The sequence below is a fragment of the Dama dama genome, chromosome 24 (genome assembly GCF_033118175.1).
Source record: "Dama dama isolate Ldn47 chromosome 24, ASM3311817v1, whole genome shotgun sequence".
NCBI lineage: Eukaryota > Metazoa > Chordata > Mammalia > Artiodactyla > Cervidae > Dama > Dama dama.
The window spans coordinates 35492518-35518338 of NC_083704.1; the positions used below are offsets into that span (position 1 = coordinate 35492518).

General features: G+C 41.6%; 1 protein-coding gene across 16 annotated transcripts in view; it reads left to right on the forward strand.

The window, feature by feature from the left end:
• FOXP1 (forkhead box P1) overlaps window positions 1–23413 on the forward strand; it is a 611298-nt gene extending 587885 nt beyond the window's left edge. For 13 of the 16 annotated variants that reach the window (XM_061128081.1, XM_061128082.1, XM_061128083.1 and 10 more), the window contains 7 exons: window positions 2149–2350; window positions 2455–2534; window positions 3133–3234; window positions 6753–6874; window positions 8612–8681; window positions 13083–13249; window positions 18659–23413. In XM_061128081.1, coding sequence (XP_060984064.1) covers window positions 2149–2350; window positions 2455–2534; window positions 3133–3234; window positions 6753–6874; window positions 8612–8681; window positions 13083–13249; window positions 18659–18803 — 888 coding nt within the window. In that variant the 3' untranslated portion in view covers window positions 18804–23413. The remainder of the gene's footprint in view (window positions 1–2148; window positions 2351–2454; window positions 2535–3132; window positions 3235–6752; window positions 6875–8611; window positions 8682–13082; window positions 13250–18658) is intronic. The other 3 variants (XM_061128087.1, XM_061128078.1, XR_009690333.1) reach the window with 2 other exon arrangements.
• The last annotated feature ends 2408 nt before the right edge of the window (window positions 23414–25821 follow it).

Consider the following 25821-nt stretch of genomic DNA (forward strand, 5'->3'; position numbering starts at 1 on the left):
CAACAGTATTTGATATTTCTCATTACTAGGGCATGAGAAAGATTGAGTCTTCCTAACAAATTGGAACTCTGTTTTTAATCTGTTCTTTGATTAGATCTCAGAGGAATCTAATTTTTAATAGTTTCTACAAATAATGCTTTGGATTTAGGACTCTTACAGTGGTGAAACAGACTTAATTTGTAAAGTGATTCAAAATTTGTGTTTCAGGCAGATTTTGATACTGTTAGTGAACCCAGGTCTAGCTGCTCACCACTCAAAAGCCAGTAAATTGGCCAGGCGGGTGGAAAGGGAAGTTTGCTTTATTTTGGATGTCAACAGTGGGGAGTGGGGGAGGCGCCTGTCCAAAGGCCAACTCCCTCCACTGATAATCAGGGGGCAAGAGCTTTTATAGACAGACGGAGGGGGCTCCATGCAGAAACAGCACAGTCAGCTGTGACAGTCATCTGGAAGTTGGTCATCGGTGGTCTGACCAGTGTCCTCTTGATTGTTCTCAGCACTTAATCTTCATGTCCAGGGTCGGTCAGTTCCCAATTCCTTGAGGCCATTTCTTGGGATTGTGGCATCTTCTCTCATGGCTACATTCTGATCATCATGGAGTTAACTTCTACTTGGAGGGGATTTCAGTGTCTGCAAAACAGCTTGCAGGACGTGGCTCAGACTATTACCTGTAGCTCTTGCAAGGGAACTAAAGGTCTGTGACCGTGCTCAGTGACCGCGGTATCACTGTTTGGTCTCTCTTTTCCTTTGTCCCTTCTGTGTGTCCTCACTTCTCTGATTAAGCTTATTCCTTGGCTAAGGTTTTTCCACAGGGGATGGGAGTGAGGACCACAGGCTCCTGCTCCACTTTTACACCAAGTAATCCTGCTCTGCTAAACTCTAGGATTGGAGGTAGCTGCAGGTTTCTGAGAGAGCACTTCTGGGTAAACTGTAAGAACTGTGTTGAAAACAACCAAGTTCTTCAGTGGGAGCCAGATATAGTGTTTCAATAGCAACAGATTTTTGGAAGGGGGTGGGGGGAGGGGGACAGGCTTATATTTCCAGTATTATTAAGAGGAAACACTTCAAGGCCAAGGCAAAACAGGTAATAGGAAGGAGGGCCCGAAACAGGACTCGTTCGTTTTCCCCCATGCTACCCCAAATAACTAGTAGGTGTTTCTTTACTTGAAGCACTGGATTACTCCATTTTGTTACTACACATTTGAAACTAGAAGGAAAAAAAATGAGATTTTATTTTTTATAGTTCCAGATCTCTCCTATGCCATGTTTGTTTTAAATGAATAGATTCCAATCCTGTATTGGATAGAGTTTAAGGAAGATGACACATAAAGCTTTCAAAGAGGAGTCTCTTGCCAACGGATGGAGCTAAAATGAGTGTTTAGTGGATTGGTTCCACTCTTTCTAACAGGTCATGGGCCAGGCCTTTCTGCAGTAGCTCCCATCCCTGAAGTTTCATCACGGAGTTGAGTGAGCCTGTCCCAGTGTGCTGTAGCCACTGGCAGCATGTGGCTGTTCAAATAAAATTTTGATTTTGATTGAGAGTAAGTAAAAATAGTTTCTCTGTCGTACTAGGCCAATTCAGAAAGGTTTGTCCCAGAGCTGAGGTCGATACCATTGTATCATGTCAGCTGGTGTTTCCTGAAACATCAGTGTTCCTGGGGCTCCAAGGACTTTATCTCCCTCTTCGAGGTTTACGAGGCATAGTAGGCTATAAAAGAGGGGTGTGAAGTTGTGATTAAAGAAACATCATGACCCGGAATTTCTCACACTCACCAGGCTAGGTAACCCCTTTTGTGTCTGTAAATACTTCGTTAACTGTTTTTGGGGAAAAAAACTGTCTCAGCAATAGGAAAGAGGAACATTGCAAGAGATATTTAATAACCTGTATGTGGAAAGATTCTGAAAAAGGATGTGTGTGTGTATCTGAATCAGTTAGCTGTGTACCTACAAATCAACTATAATAAAAAGAATCATAGGAAAGGATGCTAGAAATTTTAATAAACAGCTTTTACATGGGAAGTCCTCTCCTGTTGCAGCTGGTGATAAACATCTACTTAGAGACTTAACACTAGCCAGGCCTCCCTGTGTCATTCCTGCTGGATCTTGTTGCATTCTCGGTGGCTCTTCTAAGCATTGTTCCTTTCCTCACAGCTGAATCTGGTATCCAGTGTCACCCTCTCCAAGTCTGCGTCAGAGGCTTCTCCACAGAGCTTACCTCATACTCCTACGACCCCCACCGCCCCCATCACTCCCGTCACCCAAGGCCCCTCTGTCATCACCACCACCAGCATGCACACGGTGGGACCCATCCGCAGGCGGTACTCAGACAAATACAACGTGCCCATCTCTTCAGGTAGATCCTCCATCTGTGCCTCACATAGAGTTGAAATCAGCAATGCTTGTTGACCAGCCTGTTTGTAAAAAGTGATAATTAATAGGACAATGATTCTTATTTAGCAGATATTGCGCAGAACCAAGAATTTTATAAGAACGCAGAAGTTAGACCACCATTTACATATGCATCTTTAATTAGGCAGGTAAGTAAACAATGCAGTTTGTGAAATTGCATCAGAAGGTATATGTGTACAGGGATATATTGATGAAGTAGATTTAAAACCGTTTAGTATGCAAGCATGCTAAAACCTTTTCTATAAGGTTTTTTAAAACTGCAATATATAACATAATTGCTTTTGATTAAGTATTACAATACGATGTGATTATTAGGAAATTCATTTCACACAACAGTGAAAATGAGCCTGTTTAAAGATGGCAAGTCAATTATCACAAGCTACAGTAATCTCTGATCCCTAGAATTAATCTGAGCTCTAAATAATTACTGAGCTTTAATCAGCTAGTGAAATGTTTTGCATTTCTCTTTGATTCTGCTTTATGAATGACTAATAAATTAATATTTCTGTACGGAAACAGAAATAAAAACTCAAAACAATTAGGTAACTCCATTTTGAATTTTGCTATTGAACTGGTAAATAGAATCATTCATCTTAGATCATTTTGTGAAACCTTTCTAGGCTTTAGCTCGGCATCACAATTATTTTCTATTTTCCAAAAATCGTATAATGACAGTTGTGCTGATTTGGTCATAAATTATCTTTTTCTGTTACTTTCGCTTCACAGGCCATTCTCGAATCTCCAGAAAAGCAGCTAACACTAAATGAAATCTATAACTGGTTCACACGAATGTTTGCTTACTTCCGACGTAATGCTGCCACGTGGAAGGTAAGCTTTGTTGCAGGTCTGTTTAGTCTTGGATCTTGCTGTTTACAGGAGAGAATTTGTTGTTGGTAACATGCAGGTCTTGTAAGTTACAGTAATATTGTTTAGATACATTCAGAGAGTCTAATTTGTAGAAATATTGGATTGAGAAAAAAATTACTGTGGCGTTAAAAACGCCAGGATGGAAGACTCCCTTACTTTTGCATCAGATAGACCAAAGTTGTCTGTCTCTCTCTGGTTGGAATGTGAAGGAGGTGGTCTTTTGTACACAAACCTCATGCCTTGAGGTCTTTAGCCACCATCAGCCTTTATTTCTGCAGAGACTGCATAGATAACTTTTTTCTTTAGCCATTAGTAACATGTAAAAGTGATCAGGTAAATGTGACGTAAGTGGAGAAGGCTGTACACTCCAAACACTAGCACAGTATATGGAGTTATTACAGGAGAACCCTAAGTATATATAGGTTCTGTTTCTTAAGTGAAGAAACTGTCAGATATTCATTAACTGTGTGGAAGAAAAGTAATCATGAAATACATGACTTACATGTATACATGTATACTTTCAGTATACATGACTTGACTGACAGCATTTGCTCTAACAAGTCAGATTCCATAGCTCCAAGTGGGAGGCCCTCAGCAAGGCTGTGGTCACACAACAGTCCTCGATCCAAGTTCCACAGTTGGTGTATAGATTGTTAGTATTGATTGCATTGTATTAGATTAAGCCCTCAACAATTTTTGGATTTCCTCACTATAATTTCTGTTTTAATAATAATATTTTTGCTATAGAAAAGGGGGCAGGTACTATTGGAGATTAATTATTTTTGCATATTTAATATCTCTAAGACATTTAGAAATGTTTAAAATGCAAATATTTTACATGGTTTTATTATAAAGATGATAGGGGTTTGTTATAGGGTGCCAATAAAACATGCTTTGTTTTGAATTAGAAGTTTTCCTTGCTACTTATTAACTTTATATGGGAGGAAATCAAACACAGAAAATATATTTCCTCTTCTACATTTGCCATAAATTAGCATTTCTAAAATAAAATGAATATAACCATAGAATTAATTCTTCACACTTACAGAATTATGAATAATGACCCAGTGTACCTTTTTTCTATTAAGACACATGGGCACTGAAGGAACTTGGTTCAAAATATTCCTTTCTCTTCTTCAGCCTGCCCTGAGGTAGAAAAGACAAAACAATCTTCAGCTATGTATGCTTTTCAGAATTTAGGAAGTATAAACATGAAGCAGACATTTTCTTCTAATTACCTTTTATAAATAGCAAATGATCAGATTTTAAAATAATTACCAGTTTTGAATGTGATATTTAGGCTCAAATCTTCAGATTTAACTTTTTCATTTCTGTAAACTGCCAGAAAAAGTGCCATTCATATAAACAATGCTAGGGTGAAGTATTTAGTGATTCATAAATACATGTCCTATTTGTGCTGCGATCTTACACAAAAGATAAAATGCCAGGTAAAAGTGATGACTGGGAAGAGCTCACTCACCTCTTCGGGGAAATTCTCTATTTCCAGTTGCTTGTGCTTGGATGTACAGTCTTCAAAAACAGAAACTTAAGTTTTGCCCTTACCTCTTAATTTATATGGCTGTACAATTTAGACAGCTCTAGAGCAGCCCTGTTTTTCAGACATGGCTTTTCCAGTTTTGTACATTTTGATTCTTACTGTAAAACAGTAGATATGATTAAGATGAGGAGAAATGCTGGTTTCTGTTCCCAGCTAGATGTCCTCTGGATTGGATTTTTTTTTTGTTTTGTTTTTGGTAAGAAACTTGGGTTTATTTCAAGCATTCAGTGTCGTTCTAGGAGATAAAGAATGCTAAGGGTCTACTGTTATCTCTGCCTTTGTGCAATATAAAAAAGAAAATGCTTTTTAAAGACTCTATGTGGAGAAATTTGTCCTACCAAGTATAATGCCAAACATTTTCCAGAGATTGTTGTTTGATAGAAACCCTTCAAACCTGTCTGAATCAGGGGTATCCTTTTGTAGTCACTTGGAAGTCTTGAACCCACCCCATTTATGCTGAAACTCCTTGAGGATTTATTCTATGGCTTCTTCCTGTGAGCAGTTCATCATGCCATGTGATAAAATTTATCTCATTACCTTCTAAATATTCCATTATCAGACCAGAAAAATCACCCTTCTTTAGCATGACTCCTCACAGAGTCACCAATGGTGATTATCCAAAAATGGAAACACCTCTCAAAGAACAGATCAAGATCTACCCCTGGAAAGGACCAGGGAGAGAGGAAGTGGTGCAGGGAAGGAATACAGAATGTTTGAGCAATAGCAGTGTTGCTGAAATAAAGTGAAGGACTCACGAGGGATGCGAGGTGTGGTATTAGTATCCCCTTCTTATTGCCCGCATTGTCACCTTATTCCCTGTAAGAAGAAAACTGGGAGTAAATGACATGGGTCTCTTTGAAATATCCTCATGTCCAGTTTTGAGTGTCAGTAAGTTCAACCAGGAGAACGGAAGAGGAAACTGTGCTTGTTACTTTACCTGGTAAGGGTTGTGGAATTTCCTGAAACTCAGGAAAGGTGAGATGTTAAAAACTCTTCACCCTTCAGTTGAGCTCCTCCTTTGGTAGGTTACAGATGTCAAGGGTTTCAGTTGAGACGTGACCAGGATTTCCCTTTCACCCTAAGAAAGTTATATGTAAAATAGAAGCCGTCAAATAATAAAGCATTCTCATTTTGCCATTGAGAGTTCTACTCATGGTTCCCTCTGGCACTTTCTCTGTTAACTAAAGCACTTACCCCCAGTAAGGGCCAGCTTCTATATATTTGGGAAGGTAGGGCATAGCTTGATAACAGATGCTGATCCACTGGGGGTCGTGTCATCCTCTGATCCTGTCAGATGCAGGAGGCGGTACTCTCAGTGGTCAACAGCCAGTGTCCATTTCTTCCGAATAAATCTGAGAAAATGGGTCAAAGGTGTTCAAGCCAGAACTTCAGAGAATAAAAAAGCAGCAGCAAAATGACTTAAACCATTTTTGTATGAGAGACAATGTGTTGAAAGGGGACAGTTTTAAGCTTGTTTCCTGATTTTGAAGTCATATCAACATTACTTTTCTATTTTGGCTGTGAAACATATTTGGGAGCTAATATTTTAGTATGAGAGACGAGTGGGTTTAAAAGGGACTGTTTTATGCTTTACTTGTTTCCTGATTTTGAAGTCATATTAACATTACTTTTCTATTTTGGCTGTGAAACCTGTTTGGGGGCTAATACACGTATTAAAAAAATACTTCTGGTTAACTCTTACCAGAGATGAGGCTAAAATGCCAAAGTACAGGTAACTCATCATTTTGGATTTGGATTTTCCTTTTTGGAAGAGGCACCCTTCAGCACAGGAGGGTCCTCCTCGGGGTGGGGGCTGCAGCTCTTGGGGATGGGCTTACAGCTGTGGGCTGCGAGGCTGGATGTACTGTGTTTTGGAGTCTCTTTCTCATAGAAAATGTTCTCTCTTTTATACTTGCTGCAGAATGCAGTGCGGCATAATCTTAGTCTTCACAAGTGTTTTGTGCGAGTAGAAAACGTTAAAGGGGCAGTATGGACAGTGGATGAAGTAGAATTCCAAAAACGAAGGCCACAAAAGATCAGTGGGTACGTCCACCATGTTTGAACTTCTTAGCCTAGCTTGGATTGCGCTAACCAGTGTCACGTAGAGGCTTTTGGCTGCTAGATGGTGTCAGACCAAACACCTGGTTTCACGTTGTCTGAGTCAAGGGAAGCAAAAAAGCATTTCATCCCCCCTGTTTTGTATGCCCGCCAGTCCCCCTGCCCTGCTTGCTGGTCTCTGTTGCATCACATGCTAGTAGCTTCTAGGCGGCAGTGCATATTAACCCTCACAGACCATTCGCTTATGCTTATTGCATTTTATTTTCTTTCTCCTGTCCCCTGTATTGGATGTCTGTTCTGCCCCCCACCCTGCCTCTCCTTTTGTTGCCACTCCATCTCCTTTGCTGCTGCTCCTATCCCAGGGTGCCATTCGCACCAACCTCTCACTGCATAAGTGCTTTATCAGAGTAGAGGATGAGTTTGGGTCCTTTTGGACAGTTGATGATGAAGAGTTTAAACGTGGCCGCCATATTCAACGAGGCCGTCCTCGCAAATACTGCCCCGATGAAAACTTTGACGAGCTTGGCGCACAGTAAGAGCCTTTACTTGCTTTTGTTTTTTGTTTCTGCTGTTGCTTTGGCTTTGCATGGTTGACTCATCCCATAATAGCTTTGCATTTCACCACGTAGCAGTGCCACGGCTTTCTGCAACGGAACTAAATTGTGTGATTTGTACATGTATTTCTCTCGTTTCCCTTTGGAACACCAGCGCCCTGAATAATGCTTTTTTGACGTCTTTAATGCAAATACCAGTTGTCTTTTGATTCAGCAGCTTTACGGGGACCCTATAACTCTGCTTTTGCGTGACCCCTAATTCCTCCAAGTGAAAAGGAAACTCTTCTTTAGAGTTAAAGTGTGTATTTACTGGGGTAAATTTCTTTTTATTGGCTCACTCAGTATAACAATATAAATGTGGTAAAATGAATGATAAAAGTGCTCCAAGCATAGAAGGAAATTGGTTAACAGTCCATCTACTTCCTTTAAGGATCATGAATCAATGTAGGTAATTTCCTCCCCAAAGCCACCCCCCTTTCTGCCCATATCCTTATGTGTGATTTTTTTTTTTTTTAAGTATTTTTATCCTTCCTGGCGTGAGATGTTCTTACAACAGAATCTTGTCTTCATTTGGTCAGTAAATGGACACAGCATCCAATTATTCTTGTATCCTCACAAATTTGGCTGTGCCAGAAAGACCTGAACCCAACCTTGGCTGACCAACCCTCCCTGGAGTACCCCGCCTCTCCTTTTGGCAGTAAATGAGCTTTGAAGACTTTTTCTTCAGAGCTACCCTGCCATTCCTCCAGCATGTGTTCTAGAACTCAAATCCTGAAGAAGCTTAAGAGCCAGGATTCCTCCCACCCGCTCCCAGAAGACCTTGCCATCAGCTCCCTGACAGCCCAGAGCATCAGCCTTCCTGCTGGACTCAGGGCGGCTGCTCCAAATTGACAAAGATTCATCTGCGAAGGAAGTGCCCAAGCCAATTAGTACAGAGTCTGTAGTTTTGCCCCAAATGTGCTTGAACAGCAGCGTTTATCCAACTCAGAGGTGTTCACACAGGCCAGTCCCCAGTGAGGTCAGGGGCTAGGGAGAAACCCGACTTTCCTTTGGGTTGGGGACTGGGAGACATTTCTGATTTGGAAGGATACCAGCAAGCTTAAGACTTAGCAAAGAACTTGGGGGGTGATTGTGTTTAACTTTGAGTTTTTATCTTTCTCTTACACAGTAACCCTTCCCTTATTAAAAACATGCAGACCAGCCACGCCTACTGTACACCTCTCAATGCAGCTTTACAGGTAAGATGAACGGCTGCCCCGACTCTGTGGCAGAGGGATATGTCTCCCCCACTCATTTCAAAATATATTAGCCTCGCTCTAATTAGATATTAAATTTTAATTCCGTTAAACTTTTTTCTTAAGTGCACAAAGCATCGTACTCCCTGGAGGCAAACACATCGGGCTGCTTCAGCATTAGCAGGATGCTTAGCATTTTGAATATTGTGGCAAAAAAATTAAAAGTTCACTTATTAATATTTATCAGCAGTATCATAATTTCCATCCTCTTATTTCAGAATTTCACTTGAGGCAAAAATACCACAAGTGTAATTACTCTAGCACAGCTATTAATGTGCTGGATGATAGGCTACTGTATCACATGACCTTCTATTGTTCATGGGTTTAAAGAGAAAGCAGAGCTTTTTTATTTCTTCTCCTCCTTTTAAAGTCTATTTTAGCATCTTTTCACTGGGGAAGGAGGAGGCTGGGTTTGGTTCGCTTGGTAAAAGTAAACTGTTTTTGTTCAAGCGATAGAGTTAGACTCTCTAGGTTTCCAGCAGATTGCTCAAGGTTACATAATAAGCTTGCAGGATGTTTGTCTCCTACTGACAAACCAAGCGTCCTTACGTAACGGGTGTTACCAGTGGTGGGGGGCGGGGGGAGGAGGGGGAAGACGCAGGGTTTGAGCAGGAGGGAGGTACCTCCCCGATGTGAGTTACCAGGGCAGCCCTGGCATCTGTCAAGCCTTCTAATTATTGCACATCTCAGTTACCAAACAATCAAGTCACGGCCAAATCGAGAGAGGACTGTAGTACACGTCACTGGACTCACCTGGGCAGGCCCGTCCTCCGGAGCTCATAGGCGGACAGGGTCCTGTGGACCTCCGCAGCCTGCGTTCTTGATACGGATGTGACCAAGTCCTGTGCCCCTTCAAAGGGCCGAAATTAAAATTTCCTGAGGGAAGGGCACAAACAGAGAAGCAAACGTCTTAAAAAGGCTCCTTCAGGGGATGATGATGAAAACACAATGGAGACACTCGGCATTAAAGGGAACAGAGTTGGGTGAAGAAGCGATAGAATAATCTTCCTGTTCTCACTGAGCACCTGCCCTGCGTCCTAGAGAACTGTTTTCCCAGTTTACACAGCGAAGGCTTCAGGCTTCTGAGGATGGAGCATACACAGCCTTAACACACTTTTGAGTTCAGAGGCAAATTCACTCAGTTTAGCTTTTCAGTAATTATATATATATATATATATATATATATATACACACACACACACACACAGCCCAAACCAAATTTAATAGGAGGAACTACTTTCTATGTTTCTTTTAATTACTTGTAGTTTACACAGTAACTTTAGAAAAGCAAATGAACGCACACTTAGATGCCGCCACTGTAAATACCATTCATTAGTAGCTTATTTTCCCTGGAGTCTTATGAAGTGTGAATTTAAAGGCTGCTCTATCTGGAATGGTATTCAGATTACAAGCACATTTGACATTCATGAGGCTGCCAGGCAAAAAAAAAAAAACCCAGCCCACCAGCAGCAGTGATCCTTCAGCCTCTGGATTCTCTTAACTTTGTGACTAATTTCCACTAGGATGCTTTCTTACTTTCAGTGATAGCCCCAAACTCTCCCACCATTTTCCCAAGAATCCTTTGTACCTATCCTGAGGTGAGGTGAATACCTGGGTCTCAAATCATGATTTGAGGAATGGATCTTCTTCCTCTGCTCCAGGAGTTTGGGTCCTTGGTCAGTAGACAGTCCCTTCAGACAAGTTTCCACCGTGCACCTTAAATAAAGAGTCTACCAGCAGGCCTCCCCTTCCTGCCCACTTCCATTTTTTCAAAGCAAGTAAAAATAATAGTGGAACAACATCTTCAAAAGATTACTAGAGCAACATAACGCGTGATATACAATATATAAAATAGGACAGCAGAATCCACTACAGAAATAAAACATTGGACTCGGGACAGATTGCATTATGCTCTGAAAAAGTGAAGTAACTAAGGGTAACCGTAAAGCTTCATATTTATAGACTGCCTCTCCCCGCTGGGATCTCAGCGCAGTTAAGGCTCCAGGAGGGACAGGACTTAAGCACCTTTGTTTTTGGGGGGTAGAGAGGCCAGTGTGATGTGAAACCATGTACTCTGCATTGGACCAGTCCTTTATAAAATCTGCAACCCCTTGCTCCAATATAGACATCAAGTACAAAAAGAGCCACTGGGTTAGACCTAAGCCGTTGGTGGAAAGTTTTCTAAGCTCGGGTAGGTGGCTTTGGTCACTCATGCTGAGAATGTCCAAGACGCTGTCTGTGTAGGAGCGACCGGGTTTCTCATTGCAGCCCACGTCATCATTTTTTCAAAAGAGGAGCACACTGGTTTTCTTCATTTATGTCTTTTTTGTCTGAGAATCAAGGGATCGGTGTAAGCGCTTACCTTTGGATGCCTTTCACCAGTGTCAGCCTGTGTTTTATGATCCAGTTCCCATCAGAAATGGCCTTGACCCAGAACATACTGAGAGCCACAGAGAATGAATCATCCTGAAAAGGTTGCCCCGTCCAGCTCATCCCAAAGCATACATTCTTGGGAACATTTCAGTGTTGTATGTACTTCTCCATCTTTGACTGGAGAAGCTGCAAGAAAAAAATACCAAACTAGAGCTTGGCCCCTCTCTTGCCGCCTTCTAGCTGTGAAAGCGAGAGAGACTCACTGATGGTCCCAGAGAACGTCCGTGTCAGGGAGACACAGGGCCACTGTGTTGTCTAAAGGAAAGGCAGCCAGCGTGTGTGTCCAGCTGCAGTTTGGTGCGGGGCGGATCAGGCAACGGGTCTGACTTTTCACTCTGCCAAAAAAAGAAAAAATGTTTTATTGCAATTACAAGAGATCTGTTGAAAAAAAGTACTTGATGCAAATTATTTGACAAACTGTAGGAGAGTGAGGAATGTTCAGATGTGCTGTTTGCTGTTTGTCAAGATGAGTTCACCACATTTGGAAATGAAAATGGGATTCTCCCCCCCCCCCCCCCCCACTTTTTAGAAGAAGGCAGTTACATAAATTCAGAAGTGGAGGGAAGGAAAAGCCGTGGGCTTGCAGTGGGCCTGGCTTTGAAGTCTTCCCTTAGCCAGTGCTGTTAGGTGTGGGCAGGTCGTCCGTCCCTGCACTTAGAACTCAAAGGCGTTTCTGGCTTTGGACCTTGTACAGTGAGCAAGACTGTGATTCTTTTAACATGCAGATTCCCTGCAGCCCAGCTCTGCACCTGTTCTCTCTTCACTTTTACTTGGTCTCGAGAGCCAGGGTTTCTAGAATCGTTTGGACTCTTATATCACTGGCCAGTTGGAGTCACTGTGCCAAATTGTCTTGTGATTGTACTTTTACCTCATTAAGATGGAAAACCAGGCCGAGTGTAGTCTGCAAGAGAACAAGTTTGATAAATCTTGGTCTAATTACAGCTGCCAGTTTTTGAATGTCTGTCCTCTTTAATAAAATGCAAAGTTACTAGGTCAGAATCATGACCCAAATGAAACAGTATGGACACCTTAGGCCAGTGAGAGGTCTGACTGTTGTCTGCATCTCAGACTGGGTGGTCGTTTTATTCAAGTGCAGTAAGATAGGAAATGAACCGTATATCCAACCATAGGGTTTAGGATATCTTTCTTTTTCTCTGCATTTCCACACTTTTTTGCTGACACTCTACTTAGAGTGACTTTATCACCTTCGATATGGATGTACTTACGTACCCCCAAAGAAATGTGATTTACAGATTCCTTTTGCCAGAGATTTCTTTTTTCCTTGGTCCTCAAATTCCAGATGATTGGTTGGAACCTGAAAGATTGCATAGAGTTACCTTCAACCAGTTATCTCTGAGTACACTAAAAAGATTCAAAAATCATTAAAACAGAAATGATGGGGAGGGGAGATAAAAATTGATTCCAATTCTATAATCTCTTCCTTTTCTATAGGATCTGAGACGTAAATGTTTATGGAAGTTCTCATAAGTTTGGGCTCTGCAGCCAGAATAATCTGATCAAATCTTTAATATCCAATAGTGGAGTCATCGAAGTGGATAAAGAAATGAAAATTCCATTACATTTCCCTGTGATCTGGAAATATTCAGTTCCTCTTGAAAAAAGGCTTCAGACAGAAAACTCGTTATAAGATAGCCTTGTCTAAAGCGTGTGCCTCCACCTCACAGGCACCTCGGCCCCTCCAGCTATAGCTCTTTGGAACCCAGCTTGGGACATGTGTCATCATCAGCTTGACCCTTAAAGCACAGCCCTTCTAGACCTATTAGACACTTGTCTTTGCCAACTATGCCAGAATGAACGGAAACTGAAGACCATCGAACCCACCTGTAGTTGATAGCCTCCCTGTCTGTGTACACTGTGTGTCTTCATACGTTTTCTTTGGGTTGGTGGCAGGCTTCGATGGCTGAGAACAGTATACCTCTGTACACTACCGCTTCCATGGGGAACCCCACTCTGGGCAACCTGGCCAGCGCCATCCGGGAAGAGCTGAACGGGGCGATGGAGCACACCAACAGCAACGAGAGCGACAGCAGTCCGGGCCGATCCCCTCTGCAAGCTGTGTGAGTACCGGCCACCGGCAGCACCTCCGCTATCAGATCCCCCGGCTTTTCTGTCATTTCTGACTTCCTAGAACCCAGGGAGAAGTGGGTGCTTCCAGAAACGTTTAACTCGGTTCGCAGCTAAAAGGACCACTTACTTATATCCGACCCATAAAGGCAGTGGGCCTCCTGCAGGCCCACAAACGCCCAAAGCCGCAAAGGGGATGATGCCTGCGCTCTTTGCCCTTGCTCGGTCAGCTCGGGCGTTACTTCAGCCACCTTACCTTCTCCTCCTAGAAGCAGTGTGCGTCCTGGGGCAGAGATCGCTGTCTGTCCAACGTGCTGCGCGCCGAACCCAGCAGGCGGGAGAGGAGGCTTGTTTACTTGGTTGTGGGATAATGGGGAGCCGCGCACGCCACGCTGAAGCGCTATTACCAAGCATTAATGATGGCACGAAGGAAAGACGGCATGATTTATAGATTGCTCTTAAAATATCAAAAGGAAAATTAATAGGGGCATTATAGCAGCAGACGGCAGTATAATGAGCACGCCCAGAGCCGTGCGGAGTGCTGGGTGAGGGCTGTCCGTCCTGCGTGTGTGATGCCCCTGGGAGTGGGCGATGGGTGGCAGGCAGGGTGACACAGCTCCCTCTCTCGCAAGAAGTTTCAAAGAGAAAAGAAACCCCATTTTCCCATGTAGGACTCACCAGGGATGCTTCTCCCTCTTAGCGAGTGTCTGTAAAACCAATGCCCGCTTTACAGGAGTAAACCAATGCAGCGTTTACCATGCTGTCGGCCCCTAGAAATAGACCCCTTGTCTACACAGTGCTTCTGAGTTACTGACCAACATCTTAGTTTAAGAGCATTTGAGTGATCAGAATGGAAAATATGACCTGTAGCAATTAGCAACAGAATGAATTGGCATCTCACAACAAAGGCAAAATGCTGTCTGCCAGTGTGGGTAATTGGTGGCTTTGGAGGAATCTGAAATTTGATTATTTAGCGTTTGAATTTCATGCCCAAAGTGCTTTGAAAAGGATCTTTAAAGATGAAAATAGTCTCTTTAAATTCATAACAGTCCCTTAGCATTTCCTCCACAACATTTTAAGAACGTGTTTATCTCTCACGCTGCCACTGCCATATATCATCCTTCCTCTAGCAACCTGGTGTTTCTGACTTTATTATCACACCCGCATTCATCTTTAAATCATTGTCATGACAGGAGTATTTACTAAGATATTAAGGAAGTTCAGAGCAAATATAAATTGCTATGTATGCTACTTCAGGAAATACTTACTGTGGAGCGAAAACGTCTGAAGCTACTGAGTGGAAGAGAGAGTTTTTCATAGTACCCACAGAACTCCAAGGTTTCGTTGGTGTGTGTTCCTGTGTTTATAGTAAAAGAAAAAAATCACTAAAAAAAAATAATAATAATAAAGGAAAGGTATTTGGATAAAAACTCACACAGCAGTGTTTAGTGATGCTAATTTTTCTGTATAAGATAGTCGCTATAAAGTTAATTTATGGAAACTTTGAGTTAACCCCAATATAACCAGAAATCTTGTTTCACAGCTCTCAGGTTAATTTTTAACAGAGTGAAGATTTTACTGATGGTTTGTTTTTTTAGGAAAACAAGCCCTGCATAAAGATGTCAAAAAGCATACTGTTTGTTGCTCAAATCTCACAGGTGTACGGTACAATAAATTATTTTGCTAAGAAGAATTACATGTCATCAGCCCATTTCCTGTGCCTACTCTCAGTGCTGGAGATGGTTACCCTTTTTCATCTCACATTTCCATTAAGCAAATTCTATAATGATGGAGTTTTAATTCTTATCCAACATGCATTACCTGCTATGATGCAGATTGTCTCCTAACCTTTCTATTCTGTTGGAATAACTCAAATCGTAAACTTTACAGCAAGGCTTAAAGGACACTGTTAGTAACAGCCCAGCTGCTATCTAGTGTTGACATAGAATTCTTCTTTCTTACCTTTCCTGTGACACTCAAATACCACTACATTTTTTCTCTCTCGGAACACTACAAAGTAGTCCCATAAGTATGGCTTTGGAGTATTATACGTTCGTCCTGGGAGGAGCTAAAGGAGCTATCGTACAAAGCACATACTCCATGCTGTCCCCACACTCTCTGAACACAGTGCCTCTAGACAGCAGCCAGCTCACTTTAAAAACCCTACTGTTCCCACAGTGGCTAAAGAAAGCAGTTAGATCTAAGAAGGAAAATGTGGGGTTTGGCACAGTCAGTCACTGCAAGCCCTTTCGGAAGCAGGAGTCAGAGAGAAGGGAGGAGGTGACCAGTGAGCGTAGAGGGCACCACGCGCGGCCCCAACTCCCAGGGTGCAGGGGGGTGACTGTGAAGCACAGTGTCTTAAGGACTTTGCAGCTTACCTCAAATGGATCTCGCATGCAAAGCCACTCTTTCTCATTCTCTAAAACCCTATTTGCCCATGTTCCTGCAGTGGCCCCACTCAGGGGGTGTCTGCTGGTTTCACGGAGTGTCGTGAAGTTGGATCTCATTTCCCTGGAGTTCTAAGAAGCCTTAACATCTCACCTGGTTGTGCTGGCGGGTTGTCACACCATAGATCTCATCAGTTCACCTTTGCTGGGGCTCCACTCCATAGTAGGTGCTGGGTTTGAACCAGGGTGCACAGGGTCGTCACCTGTGTCTTTGGGATGGAAAATAATCTCACTGAAGTTTGCCTGCAGGTTTTAGGGGGGAACCAAATACTCTCCCGTGTGAACTCTACCTTGTTGCGGTTGGGGTCGCGGTCGGGGGCAGTGACACATACCTGATTTTTTCTTTTGCCTAGCCAAACATTTGTCAAAGTCTCAAATTATAAAGCAAGAGCTTCATTAAGACTCTCCAGTTGTTCATAGGGTCTCCCACCCCTCCCACCCATAGCCTTGTATCATTTCTGTCATCAGATTGAGCTTTATAAACCTGAAAAGATGAATATATCTGGTACTGTGAAAAAAAATGAAAATAGGAAAATGGGAAACACAGCTGACTCACAGTTCAGGCAACGCACAACCCTAAAACACTCTTGTCCAAACTGTTACCAGAACCATGCTACCAAAGGACAGGAGGGGGTGAAGTAACAGTTCCAATAGTGCTAATATGAAGCCCAAACATAAAGTGACGTTCACCATTGTCAGTCACCCAAGAAACGCAGTTGAAGGTAACCGGAACTTCCCTTATACCTGCTCAACAACATACCATATTTGAAAAGCAACACTTGGGGCTGATGAGGTTGAGTCTAAATTGATAGAGCTTCTCTGGAAATTAACATTGCAATAAATCATAAGAACCATAAGATGTTTTAGCCTCTGCTCCAACAGTTTCATTCTCAGACATTTATCCTAAGCTGATAAATCAACAGAAGTATGGATAGAAGTGGTCACGGTATTACAACAAAGAGCACAGCGGGGTTGAAGGGAACAGAGGCGAGAAAAAGACAGTCCCCAAACGCCCAGTATTAAGGGGCTAACCTGTCAGTCAGCGCAGTGGAGTCTCACATAGTCATAAAAATTAAAACTGTAAAGGTAGCAAAATAACGTTTCTGTTATGTTTGCAATATGTGAAAACATGAGTCAAATGGGAGGGATAGACAAAACAAAATATCCTCCCTTAACTAGGGTTTATGGGTGATTTTTTTAAAAGGGAATAAAAATCCACACACCCAATTCTTCCCGAAAGAATATAGGGGAGGGGCCTACCAGGGCTGCCTTCCCAGGCATGTCATGGACACAGTCTCACAAGGATCCCACACTGGAAGGTTTTAATGCTCAGCAGTTTCCATCTGGAAAGTCTCAATGAATGTTTCAAATGCATTTTCACTTCACACTGGGCTCTGCAAATTATGCATCTGGTCCTGGATCTTGACGCTGAAAACAAATAAATAGGACCATTAACAAATTAAGAATGTACCGAGCCAAACTAGTGAGACATACTCTAATACAACCTGGGCATATTTCATTTTGCACATAGTTTGTAAGAACACCGGCTCTGTTTTTTAAAAGCTATTTATCCCAACACCCACCTCCAAACACTCTCTAGGCCTTGCTAATTGAGAGTCAGTTGGTCTTCTGGAGGTCCCCGTGGCAAGGGCAGTCCGGAGCACTCCTCTGTTGGTTTTTCAAGGTTCAAGTGGCCTTCAGGGTTTGCACACAACATCAATTATTTAGAGAGGCAGCAATCCCCAGCACCACCTCTTACTACTAATACTTGATAAAGTCGAATGAAAAAATCCACCCTTGGTAGCCTGTCCCTGCAATGGGATCTTTTTTTTTTTTCTTTTAAAACTTGAATGGGGACCGGGTTTTATAACTTGAATGGCTCTTTTACATATCAAAAGCCCCACAACCGAAAGTAATTTGTATTTGCAAAAGGATCGGTTGTAAATATGATTTACGAACAACATTTCTCAGTTGTTATCGGAGCGGTTTCGTGTGGTCCCCCGCCGGCCCCTTCGGGTGAACTGTGCGTTGGGCTGTAATGAGCGCGTTGGCAGATCTCATCAGAGCCCGGCGCGTCGCGGTGGCCGCTACCAGCCGGGCCTCTTGTTTAGTCTTGTTTACAGCTGACAGCGTTATTATTCTGACCGGGGCTCTGCTTTCTTATCATACTGTTGTGTTGAGCACACCTTTTCCTCTCCGTTTGTGTTTCCTGGCAGGGCTTTTCTTGCCTTATTGACAGTTTGTAAAAATATGCATTAATTTGGAGTTTCCAGCATGTATCATGGTGTCTCTTTGCTGTGTTTGCTTGAAGTTGATTAATGATAGACCCTCGCTTGGGGTCGGTCTCCGGAGAGTTCTTTTACAGGTTCTGCATGTTAACTAGCAAAGCAGAACACACAGCGAGCCGCGATTAGCCCAGCCTCAGTTTTTGGTCCCCGCAAACTCCCCTTGCATTACCGGTTCTTGGTTCAGGGGATTATTTCAAGGTGTGTTTTCCTCTGGGCAGGAGGCCACTCTAGGGCCTGTCAGCTGCTACCCAAAGTGTGTCCTTGGACTCGCAGCATCAGTGGGGTGCTGGTCAGAGATGGAAAGTCCCAGGCTGCATTTTAACCAGAGCCCATGTTGACACACGTGCACATCGCACTCTTAGATACACCGTGGGAGGACCCCACTGATGCTTCCATCCAGGGACCCTTCTGGGCTGATGGGAATCTCCCTCCGTGCAATCCAGTATGGTAGTCAGTAGCCTACACGGCGGCCCTTGGAGCACTTAAAATATAGCCAGTGCAGCTGAGAAGCACAATTTTCAACTGTCTTAATTTTCACAGTCACACGGGGTTAGTGGCTGCTCTATAGAACGTCAGAGCCCTAGCCCGTGGCTTCCGTGTTCCCCAGAACACCCAGCTTACCTTGAGTTGGGAAATCCCCTCAGTGAACCTTCTCTTGCTTTTCCAGGCATCCTGTACACGTCAAAGAAGAGCCTCTGGACCCCGAGGAAGCTGAAGGGCCGCTCTCCTTAGTGACAACAGCCAATCACAGTCCAGATTTTGACCACGACAGAGATTACGAAGATGAACCTGTAAATGAGGACATGGAGTGAACATCTGGGCAGGCCAACCCCAAGAGTGTGAAGATTGGGGGGAGAAAACACACACACAAAACAAAACATGTCAAAAGTTGGCAGTGAAATCGTTCTCCATTGGTTGTACAGTCTGGAGGATTTTTCACTACATTTTGACAACTCTGCAATGTGTTAACTCTTAGTGCCATCAAGAATCCCATTTGGGAGTATTTTTGATTTTTCTACTTTTTGTTGAAAAAAGGAATTTGTACTCTGTGCATTGGATGGACTTGTTTGGTACTGGGGATTTTCCTCTCTTAACAGTCAACATCAGTGTTGTAAATTCGCTAAACTGATTCACTTTTAGCAGCAGACTTTGAACTGCAGTCCTTCCGACGTTGCACAACGAGGACACCCAACTGAGCATGTGCGCCTGAGCTGCAGACCAAGCCTCTGCCCAGAATCTAAGGATTCCAATGGACGACCTATTTGCACAGTACTGCATGTTGATTATCACTGCCTTTACTCCATTTTTTTTTTTTGCTTCCAGTTGGGATGGGGAAGGCCTTTGTGTGTGTATTGGGGGGAGGGTTTAAAAATAATTATCCCAAACTTTTTAATGTATTGCCTTTTTTTTTTTTTTTGGCTTCTCCTATACCATTTTAAGTTCTGACCTCAGGCCTCCATTGGGCCCGCGGCCTCTTGGAGGCTTCAAGTTTTCTGTACCTTGTGATGAATGTTAATAGGTGTTTTTATTATACAAAGCTGAATGTCATTTCTCGTTCGTAGTTTTCTGTCACTCATTCCATTTCCCTTCAGACATCACCACTGTTTTCTCAAAAGTCAGAAAACATTCCGTTTTGGTCTTTTGCAAAAAGGTCCCAAATGCTGCACTCTACATGTGAAGGTCCTCTCACCCAGACGTGAAGTTCCTGCCAGAAAGAGAATGAATGACAGAAAAAAAAAAAAAAAAAATTAGAGACACCCTAGGAACCATGCAGATTCATTTCACAAAGCAGTATTGGAAGGTGGGAAGGGGGTTGTTTCAGATTTTCCTTTTTTTTTTTTTTTTAAATATTGTATCTACCGTCATGCTTAATAAATACCACAGCATTTACCAGCACAAGGAGACATAGGCAGCAGCCCCTCTTCCCCCAAAACCAAAAAAAAAAAAACACCACACTGACAGCGTGCATGACCGGAGAAGGCTCTCCCTGGAATGACCTGGTTGAGATGGGCCTCAGGCTCTCACAGTCGTTAAAACCGGCATGAGTTGCTTTGTTTGCAAAATGGCCCCAAAGCCGGCTTCCCTGAGCAACTCTGCAGAAAGTGCTGGTGGCCCCCAATGGAAACAACCATTCAGACCTGCTTGGTGGCATTCATCTGTTTGAATGCAAATCAGATTTCCATTTGAGCTGGTTCTGTGAGTTAATGAGGACTGGGCTCAGCAGAAGCTGAGGAGTTAATTTCCCCTCTGCAGACCTGGTGCTGCAGTCCAGTGTGTGAGGCGGCCTCACCCACCAGTCCAGTCCCGGCCGCCAGCAGCGCGAGACACCAGGTAGATGGGGGCTCAGCCCGGCCTGGGCTCCTGGGGAGACAAACCGCACGTGCAGGACGTGCTGCTCATAGGTCAGTGCAGCCTCAGTCCTTGGAATCCCTCAATGCTTCCACTTGCACCTCCTTTCCTGTCATTTATTTATCTAGGACTGTCGCTCTTGTTTTAGTTCGAGAGCTGTTTGGAGAGCTTAATTTATATGCTTTGTACCTTTTTTCCCCTAAAATTACCAAAGATATTCCACAAAGTTAAATTATGTTCTCTGTTTTTATGCTTTATCTGATGAAGCCAAATATCCTCTTCTTGTTGATCAAAGGAGGCAAAATAATTTAGAGGCAATTGATGAGATATAGGCTATTGCTAACTTGAGACAACTGCTCCTTCATCATAGAGGACATTTAGGAAACCAAGTAGGTAATGGAACCAAAGTAGTTACTTTTTTTTTTTTTTAAAGTCATTTTTTGTTGTTTGTTTTCTTCCTACAGAGACCAAAACTCATTCCTGTAAAGAGAAATTACGGGGCTACTGAAGGGAGAAATAGGATACAGTATTAAGGATATACCATCTCCAAGGGAAAAAAAAAAAAAAAAAAACCATAGTGTATGGCATATGAAACTTAGCGGGTGTCCAGTCCAGGAGACAGTTATGGTAAAATGAAGGTAAAATTCAGAGAGAACAGAAAAGCTTCCACAATTGAACTAGACTGTGTAATAGTATTTCTAGAAGACATTTCTTTTCAAAGAAAGATTATATGCCACTTTTGTTTAAGGACTGTGCTATGATCACTGCGTTCATTTTAGTTTCTCTTGTCATATATATCCTCCAGGTTTTTGTTTTATTTTTTTAAAAGGTTTTCTTTTTTTCCTTCCTTTCTTTCAGATTAGGCTTGCCTCAGCATTTTTCATTAAAAAGAAAAAAAAAAAAAGTAACATTCCTGTCCACTCACAAGCTTGGTAGAAAAACTTCTTTGGCAGTTACTTTTGAAGCTTCACACTGCTTTCTCTATAAAGGGCAGTCTGTGGTCACTCTAGACTTACATTTTTTTTTCCCCAACTTTTCCAGGCAGCGTCATGATGTTCAGGCAGTAGCCAGACAGGGTCATGGGAAGGGGGCCCTGTGCTTCTAAACTGAGTGGTTGCTGGTTAGTTTGGTATTCAAAAGAGGATAAAAATCTGGTAGATTAGTTCATTCTCAGCATGTGTAGCTAGACATGAGTAAAGTTAACAGCATGAGAAACTGTTAGTACGCATACCTCAGTTCAAACCTTTAGGGAATGATTAAAATTTAAAAAAAAAAATACATTTCACTCAGTTGCACTTAGTCGTATGTCTTGCATGCTTAGTCTAAAGACTGTAGCAAAAAGAAAAAAAAAAGAAAAATTAGATTTTACGTATCTTTGCAGGTATCACAGCCTTGCAGAAGAACCAACTGAAAAAAAAAAAAAAAAGAATCTCAGGCTTTACAGCAAGCAAACTTCACTCTGATGTTTCCAATTCTGATTCTGTATCCCTTGGGGGTAATCCCAGTTGCTTCTTTAGGATGGGGTTTATTATGTTGTACATATATCCCGATGTGTCTGTGTGACTCTTTGTCTTTTTTGGGGGAGGGCGGAGGGTGGTTCTTTTTTTAGATATTGTTCCTAAAAAGGAATAAATGCATACACCTGTTTGTCAAAACACCTTTGCTTTTTGTGCAACTGCTTTATATTAACAATACTTTAAAAAAAAAAAGCTTTGGAAAAAAACTACTGTATGTAATGGAATTGCAGAATATGCTGCACATGTATTTTATTTAGTTATTCTTGCTTTAAGAATATCGGATGACATTTCCTGACATGTGGGAGGGAGAAACTCCCAAACTTTTTTTTTTTTTTTTTTTGGCTTTTAAATTGTAACATAGTTGACAGATTTTTTTTTTCCCCCTGTTCTCATTGATCAGAGCATCTTGTACAGGTTTTTTTGGTGTGTGCGCGAGCGGGTGTGTGTTAATCTGTTTTTTGATACATTCCTATCCTTTGTGTTTATCCTACCATTGCCCTTCTGGCTATCGTAAATGAGTTCATACATTTGAAAAGAGAAAAAAAAAATGTTGTTTTAAAAAGTGTTTTCTCCTGCTGCAGTAAATACTTTGCATGATGAAATTCCAGGGTCACACTTTCAAAGTTTATCAGTGAAGTAGTGATTAATCATGAGAGTGTCAAAGCTATTGAACTTTTTGTATAAAAAAAAAAAAAAGAAAACTTTACAAGGTGCCAAGATGTACAGACAATTTTGTTACTTTTTTTTTTTTTTCCAAAGAAAAGCGTACCTTAGGGAGAACAGTCCCTCGCATCAGACAGATGCACCGTCAGGAATGAGGATCCATCCTATTGTCCCTAGTCTGTCCTTGTGAGACAAGTTAGCGCTGCCTGCAGTGTACCAGCAGTGAAAGGAAATACCAAGGCTTATGAATGGGAAGAGTGACCGCCAGCCCCGCCACCTTTGGACAGCTCCGACCTGATTCCCAGCGTTCCATCAGACCTGGTAAAGACACCTTGGATTCTTCACCCGAAATGCAATGTCCGTCATAAGCAATTTTATCATGGGGGAAAAAAAGTTAAAAGATTTCCTCTCCTTTCCACATTCCAGCTTGATCTCCGTTTCCAAGGGTACAAAGAAGAACATGTTTGTCAGGATTCTGAATCTTTGGGGGACCTTTTGCTTAACGGTAGACCCTCTGGATATTCCGGATGTTTCTGAGAGTCGGTTTGGCTTTTCTCTCCCGAGAATGAGACTTAACAATTCCAAAGGCATCTATGTGGGCCCCGTGTAGTTCTCACGATGTGCGCTACCCAGAAGCCTGCGTGGAGATGGTACAGCCCGGACTGTGAGCATGGTGCTCCGTGGAGATGTGCTGCCAGTAACAAGAATTTTTTTTCTTTTTATTCTGTTTTGATAAGGCATAAAAGGAACTCATTCCTTGACATCAACTGTAATTCCATCATTCCGTGTCTGTGGATACAGACAATAAAAAAAAAATGTTGTGTAGTCAGTACTAATTACTGACATGATCGCATTCTCAAATGCAATAAAAATGCTGGTTGTTCACACTGGTAGTCAAAGTCGCCACCGCCTAAGTTTCTTTCCCCTTCTGACCTGCTGAGAGTGTATGTTAGGCATATGCCTTAGGTTTAGCACCAGCTGCTTCCAACCCAGAATTAAAATCAATCTTAACTAAAAGCTTTCATCATCACAGAGGGCTGAAGCTCTCATCCCTCAGGATTTCAAAGTGAAAGTCTCCACTTACAGAATTAGGGGGAAAAAACACAGAAAAGGGGAGGTTACCTGTACTCTCCAGGAAGCACACTGATTTTTTTCCCATCATATTTTATATAGAAAAAACAAAATATTGAATAACTAGCATTAAGAGCAAACTAAAATTTCCGAGGAAAGCAATTTCATGAATAATTCATTTAAATTTCACATCTGCAAGATTAGTCATCCAAATAAAATGCTAATGTCAAAAACATGCACCGTCTATAATATTCTCATCAAGAAATCTTTTTGCATATAAAGATAAATGCTGAGATTAGAACAAATGATTTTATAAAAATATTCTATCAAAAAGTCTGGTCTGGTCCATAGCTGCCTTCCCTGAACCAAATAGTAAAAGCTTCCGTAACTGAATACTTCCAGAAAAACTATCTTGATTTCTGAGATCTTTTAAGAATTTCAGACCTCTAGGAAAATTCGCCATTTCTCTCTAATACTATTCTGTCATTTATAAGGATGAATTAATTTGGGCATTCTCTTTGAGTAAAAAAATTAAATTGGTATATCAAAAGCAGCACTTTAAGTGGTCAAACCACAATGACATAACAACCATTACGTATGTAATTCAGAGCACATAACACAAGCCAATGGACGTCTTGAAAATTGCCCTTGCAGTTACTCGGCAAAGACCAGCTGACACTGAATAAAATATAAATGTTCTTCCTCAGCATTGTTTTGAAAAGACCTTATTAGGAAAACAGATTTTTTTCATACATATTTTGCAGAGTAGTAGCCCCTTTTCATTAACAGTTATGCCACTGTCTAAAAGCCCGCTAGTCTGATAATTAGTGAAACATTTGAACCCTTAATTCTTATTCTAGCTACTACAAATAAATTAGGGTTAATTGAAATTCTTTTAAATACCAGGCTTAAACATAAACACTGCTTAGAGCATATGCAGTTGGTAAAATTAAATATGTACACATTTTTTGAGTCAACTGAAAGACCCAAACCAAGTATGTATGACACTGCATTAGTGAAGGTTTTGCTGGTTGATGCATACAACATTTTTATTTGTATTTCAGGAATTGTTCTAATGCAGGAACATTGTCTGACATCTTTACTTCAGGCTTGCCATTCAGATAAACTAGGCAGCAAACCCAAACTGTTGGTGCTTCTTTTAAATGGGAAACTTTATATCAAGAGCCTAAATAAACTGAGGAAGGCCAGTTTCACACCAACACTAATCAATTGCCTGATAGTTTTTACTCTCCCTTCCCCCCAAAAAAGATTAAATCGTACTGTAATTAGTCTTTCTGACTGACTAGGTTGTGCCTTCTTTGATGATACTACATATTTGTGTGTAGGCTAGTAATCACAATTTATCTTTCATCTTTATTGTAGTTGAGTCAAAAGTAGTCTTTCTTTAAATAAAGTGAAGTTGGGTCTCAAACCTTCATTTAAGGAACTGACTGATGGATGAAAGATTTAAGACAGAATTCACATTGGAGGGAAATTAAATTACATACAAAAACACTGGTTTAACTGTGGGACAATATTTGGCTTAGAAAGCTGTCATTCTAGATTTCTATTTATTTTTAAACAGCATTTTATTTTTTTAAAAAACAAAACCCCCTATCATCTTATTTCTGCTCTTGATTGTAAAATGACATTCCATGCTTAGTAACCCCTCAAAATACACATATATATCCATTTGAAATGATCCACCGGCCTTTTCTTTGGCTTATACCAAGAATACTGGGAGGAGGAAAAACGGGGGAAAAAGACAAGCTTCAAGTTATAATGTTAATTTGAAGGTAACCGGCCTTTCAAGAATTAATTTCAGCCAAAGCAATAATCATTATTTACCGGCGTGTGACATTTTTATCACTCATCATATTAGCAAATTTCCATTGAAAATGCTAAAATGGTTCGTCATAAGGCAGATAACTGCTCTAGCTGTAAAAATGACCAACACAAGTGCTGGTACTCAAACATTAAATTATACTGTAATTAATAAAGACAGTTAAACTGTCTACTAGCAACAGCAATTTAGGTAACCACATTTGATCAGCTATAAATTGTAACTACATTAAAATTCCAGAAATATTAGCAATATGGATTACTTGATGGAAGTCACTGCTGATCACCAATTCTTTTTTTTTTTTTTTTTTTTAAACAACGGAAGCACAGGTCAGGTTGACCACAAATCCGTGAGCGAAGATCAGGCCTTAGCACTTTTAATCTTGTG